A 5,995-nucleotide genomic window follows, 5' to 3' on the forward strand; every position below is an offset into this window, starting at 1 on the left:
GAAATCTATCATTGCATGAGAATTTATTTTTTCAATGTTATGTACAGTACCATGCATCAGAGCAGATGCCATTTGAGTTCTGTCATTGTATGTAAACCACATTGAGGGACCGACTTTTTACTTGGAAAAAAAAAACATTGCGGTCCGACAATAATCTGTAGCTTTATACATTTTCCCCCATATTTGTCTAGAAAATAACATTATAAAAATGCACACAGTACAAATAATGTTGAACTGTAAAGAGCAAGATATGCTGACATACATGTATACATACTTGCTGATTATTCATACAATAAGTTTTAAACTTCATTAATTTTACAACTGTAGCTTCACAATAATAAAATTGGTAGCCTACTAACGCAAATACTGTACATGTTGAAACAACCAGGAAATTATATTTTACTAGCGAAACAAAGATTCTAAACATTTTGTAAGAATTTATCCTAATTAATTAATTAATTTAATGGCAAATACAAAACAATGTCATAATTATTCCCCCAAATTTCCATGTCGATCGGGGAAGCAAAACTCAAAATGGTGAAGTGTTGTCATTTTTACCCTACATTTCTTCATCAATTTACACTTACTTAAAGTGCTGAAATCCTCTTATCATGTTAGAACTCCATCCTTCAAATGGCTGCTTTTACCTTCATATAAACTGCAACCAAAATTTGGAGGCAGGGATATCAGTTTTGTCAACAGGGATGTAATTTCATTGAACATATGCTCACTGCTTTACATAAAAAAACATGCACACAAACTGTCTCATAAATAATATGCAAGTTGTGTTGAATTATATATATATATTTTTAAAAAATCATTCAAAAACAGTGATCAAAGTAAGAGCATGGACCAGTTTTAAAACAACAGATGGACTATTCCCAAAGGCTCAGAAAAGATGCAGTGCATTAAGAAAGCAACAATCAGTCAGTGACTACATAGTGCCATGGCTGCTGCACCATTTTGGTACGTTTACGTCACCAAAAATTCAACTTTTACATTGTAGCTTTAAGCCTCTGCAGTGCAAGCTCCTGCCATTGTGGATAACTGAATAATTACAGTATGTGGTATTAAAGCTACCATGTTTTCATTATAATATGTGTCGTAACAATGCTTAATACAGTTGTGGCACTATCTGTTATGACAGATTGAAGCTTGGAGTTATAGTGCAACAGTAATCTGTCATGCTAACAGGTCTATCTGACTTCACTGTTTATCAGTTTTTTCCAACTCTTTCACAAAGATGAGATGGTCCTCTGGTGACTTTCCATGTGTTTTGCAAAGGTGCAATTTGATTGCATGTTTGCTCACAAAGGTCCGATTGCACAGTTTGCACTGATATACTGAGCCAGTGTCTTCCTCTGTAAGTCCAGATGGACTCAAAGTATTGTCCTCTATTCTGCTGACAGCCTGCTGCTCTATTAAATCTATGGAAAGCTTTGAGAGGTCCTTTAGGGTGAACCCAAGGTGGGACTCCAAATGGTGAATGTAGGAGGAGGGAGTCCTGAACTGGGACGCACAGTCACTGCACAAAAACAGAGGTTGGCCAGAGTCAATATTTTTTAGGAACTTTGTGCCCCCTGTCCGCTTTAACTGGTATTTTACATTGGCCAGCCAATGTGAGATAGTAGTCATGGAGAGACCAGTGAATTTACAGATGTGGACCCGTTCCTGGGGTCCCAAGTCACTAATTACAAACTTTCCCTCAGGAGTCTCTCTAAGACTAGAGACAAACTGGGCCTGAAGAATCAGGAGGTGCTGGGGATTCCAGTTCGACTGCCGGCCTTTCCGTCTTTGGATGGGAGACAGCTCCTCCAAGCTGTCATCAAAAGTACAGCCATCAATTTCAGATTTTTCAGAGATGGAAGATGGAGTTGTAGACTTTGGTGTCAAACGGCCAGTCAGATTTTTTACCATGTCTGAAATATCCATCAGTGCATTTTCTCGTAGAGGCGGAGATGAAGACTGAGAGAAATTCTTGAAAACTGGTTTGCTATTAATGCTGTTGTTGTTTGGTGAAGTAGAAGTACTCTTAGCTGTACTTCCATTGGTGTTTTTGGATTTCGTCAAGTCCATGGGCTGATCATCATCATCATCATTGTGGTACTGACTCGCAGGCTCCGCTTGCTTAATCTGAGCAGAGTTGCTGTTGATCTTATAAAGCATTGCAAAGGGGTCTATGAAGGGGGTGGCCACTTTTGAAGCTTTCCCCAAGTGGTTGTTCATGATAGACTGCAAAGCACTGAGAGGGTTGACAAGTGGTTGTTCAGGCGAGTGATCAGTGATTATGCTCAGGTTATTGGAGCCGTTGCTTACAGGCTTTTTTGGCGAATTAACTTCACTCTTTATCTCTGTGTCTATTTTATTCTCCATTTGCTCACCTTCTTTGCGTCTTGACTCAGTCTGGCCATGTACTGCAGTGCTTTTCACTGTCTTTGATAGCTTTTCTGGATTGGGTGAGGCCTGTTTGTCCTTAGCATTTGGCAATGGAGACTTTGCAGACCTGCACTTATTCTCTAAGGGTTTTTCCTCCTTTTCACTCTTTACTGGACTTTTCCCCGTCACTTTTTCAACTAGCTTCTCCATGGCCAGCACATTGTTCTTATGACTTGGTGGTGGAGAGGGGCTATTTGGTGAGTGGATAATATTGCCTATATCAGTAGGCATCATCTTCAAACTGTTGCTGCTGAATAAAGGCTGAACTTGTGCACACAAAGGCAGGGTAGACTTCAAAGATCCATGGAGCTGATAGGCAGCATGGATGCTGGGGTATCCACCCCAGGTTGGTGTGCCTGTCTGGGCCTTGCTGATTGCACTTGAAACTGTGTTCTCTAAAGACTTTAAGATGTCCAGGCCTCCTTTAGGTGAATCATCCAAGTCTTCTTCTCTCAGATATTGGTAGGATCTAGCCTTTCCAGGTTTGTCAGATTTTTCAGGGGGGTCTTCCCTCTCTTCTTTTATCATTTTCTCAGGTTCCATTGTTTCAGTATTCTCTTCTTCTGCCTCTTCATCTATGTTCTCCTCGGGGCTAGCCGGCTGCAATGGGGAGTCAGGCTGTGACTTCCCATTGGGAGCTGGAAGCCTTGTGGTAGTCGGGGGCAGAGGAATTGACTGAATTTTTTCCTCAATAACAGGATCAAAAACTAACTGCTTACCCTTTTTAGAGGCTGAATTGGTTACTTTAAGAAAATGTCCTGTGACCATCATGTGGGCTGTCAGTTGCTGCAAGGTGTCGTGTGAACTGCCACACTCCATGCATTTGAGAATTTGTGCCTTGCGTGCCTCAAACTGCCAAGTATAACTGGCACCGTTTTGGTAACCATATCGATTGTTGGGAGTGACATAGGGATTGGCCAATTTTTGGTCTTTGTGGATCTCTCCCAGGTGTATGCCAGATGAGACCGACTCTGGGGAGCTTGGGGACATCAAGTCTTGAAATGCTCTTTTTTTGGTTGGGGGCACTAGCTTTGAGCTGAGGGCTGGCATTGGTTCTTTTAGAGGCACTTTCTGATAGTGTTTTGTTTTGATCATATGAACACTAAGGTCTTGCAAGGATTCAAAAGAGTGGCCACAGTACATACATTTCAGAACTTTTTGGGCGTCTTCCTTGCCTTCCATCTCCAGCAGGGAACGTTTACGTGGCTTGGACCACTTCTTGCCTCGATCATCCTCGGTATCCTTATTGTCGTCACGGTAGTGGCCCGTCTCGTTCATATGTACAGTCAGGCCCACCAAAGTGTCATAGGCTCCACTACAGTCCTTGCACCTGAACTTACTGGCACCTGTAAACACAGGTCCATAGAGCTTATTGTTCTGCCTGTAGAGCTGCACGGTGCTGAAAAGACTAGGTTCAGGAAGGAGTTGGTATGGAGTGTGCTGTAGGGTTTTTGCCAATGCTGCCTGGTGCCAGTCATAGGCTAATCCTGTGCTGCCGGAGTTTACACTGGTGCCACTGTTGTTGTTGCTTGACACCGTTCTTGTGGTGGTACTGCTGGTGGTAGTATCAGTAGTAGCTGAGGCATTGCTAGTGCTACATTTGTTCTTCAATAGGATGTTACCCTGGCTGGGACTGTTCAGGAACCCATTGCTCTCTTTGTGATTGCTCCCATTGTTGTTGTTGTTGCTGCTAGGTGCAACGTTGTTCCCTTGTTTACTTTTCAGCATATCCAATGCAATGCTGGACCAGGAGGCATCAGAGATCAGGTTTGCATAGACGGCTTTCATTTTTGCCAAACTGTCCTGCAGCGAGAGGCCATTGATAGACTCTGTGCTCTCACCTGGCTTCACTTCTACCTGTTCTTGAACATCACTGAAGGAGGATGTTGTCTTAAGATCCACCAGCTGATCGCTGGTGGTGCTGAGTGGAGAGGCGTACCCAGCATCTGGGTTAGTGCCATTGCTGAGTGGAGAGTTTTGGCAGCTATAGTGATCTCTTCCGTCCTCGTCATCATTGAGCAGATAGTCTGTGTCTTGACCATCAAGAGAAAGGCCATCATCCGGCAGATGTTCCTCTTCATCAGTCTTGTCCACTTTAAATTCATCTTCAGGCCCATAAGCTGAAAAACAAGAACACAGAGGGGGAAAATGACATTAGATATTACTCACACTTGACACAGTAGAATGACACCAATCATGCACCTGCTGCCCTTACTGTATGATGTTGTTGGGTGCAATAATCCAGGAGAGATTTTTGTCAATAGTCCCAACAGAGGACACAGGTTTGAAATAATAAAGAGGCGAACATCCATATCTTGACAATGACAAATAGTCCTCTTCACTGCACTGCCTAATGAAGCTATTGAACACTGCAGCTCAGCAAGGGTGAGCTCCAGAGATGTTTCTGCTTGGTTTGAAAACCAGAAAACAAGCAACATTTCAAATTATGCAGCAGCAACTCTTCAGAATTGATTATCCTTATTATTCATATGCTAACATCTGTCATTTTGATCCCTTCACTATTGAAATTTTTTTTAGGAAAAGGAAAAGTACGTCTCATAGATAGATCTGTTTAAGACTCATTTAGATCTTTCCTTCACAACATATCCAAAGTAACGAGTTAATAAGATGGATTTACTGCATATATACACATATTTCAGTATATTCATTAAATATAAAACTCCTTTCCTTATCACCAACAGAACCAGAACAGCCTACAGCCACAGTCTCACAGACGTGTTCACTATTTATTTTGCTGCTGTAGACAGACCATAGATCTGTTTCTGACTTTGATTTCCTTTATTCTTCCAACATGCCACACATGCTATGGATTCACAAGTAAGAGAAAGTGGAGGAAAATGCCAGCTGTATCAGCCTTGCCAAGCCATGGTTGGCTGGAGTCAACTTGGCATCGGCTGTGGAAGTCCTCACAGCGTGATGCGAGGAAACGGCCAGTGGACATGACAAGCTGTGTTGTTACTGCCTATTGCTCCCTGAGTACTCACAGCGTCAAGTGTGCCATTTTAAAAGAAGACACAGAGATTTATACAATCAAAGCAAAATGACGGCACTATCTCGATAACTGCCTACTTATTTCACAACACTTGTCTGCAAAATTCCTGTCATCAAAGATTAAAAATGAACGAAATAATATAGTATTAATTGGAGCACTACAATAATGAAAAGAACATATTACAGAGAGGCAGGGAAAGGAAAAATAGAGGGTTAAATATGCTAAGACAGCTCCCCCAATCCATCCCTCGTAAGATGCTTGTCTAAGGTGCCAGAATCAGTCTCCAGTGAGGAGGCAGATGTGCTGTCAGCCTCAAACAGCATGTAGCTCTCTATCCCATAATCGGAATGGACATAATATCTGTTGTTTGTGAGGTGCCAGTTACTGCTGCCTGGGAAAATCTGGAGGTTCAACAGCTGCAACTCTCTGCCTTGTATGTGTGTGAATGTGTGTGTATGGTTTTGTGAGAGAGAAGATACATGTTCAAGTGTGCTGCAGTAAGATGTAACGGACATCCTTCCTCTAGTTAATTAAGGTGAGCTAGTT

General features: G+C 42.2%; 1 protein-coding gene across 1 annotated transcript; it reads right to left on the reverse strand.

The window, feature by feature from the left end:
• Nucleotides 1-1,206: 1,206 nt before the first annotated feature.
• On the reverse strand, nucleotides 1,207-4,572 carry LOC133996570 (teashirt homolog 1-like; the record flags this gene model as incomplete). Its single annotated transcript, XM_062436173.1, has 1 exon — nucleotides 1,207-4,572. A coding segment is annotated over one exon (3,366 nt), but the record flags the coding sequence as incomplete, so codon positions are not given.
• Nucleotides 4,573-5,995: the final 1,423 nt, after the last annotated feature.

The sequence above is a fragment of the Scomber scombrus genome, chromosome 16, assembly GCF_963691925.1.
Source record: "Scomber scombrus chromosome 16, fScoSco1.1, whole genome shotgun sequence".
Classification (NCBI taxonomy): domain Eukaryota; kingdom Metazoa; phylum Chordata; class Actinopteri; order Scombriformes; family Scombridae; genus Scomber; species Scomber scombrus.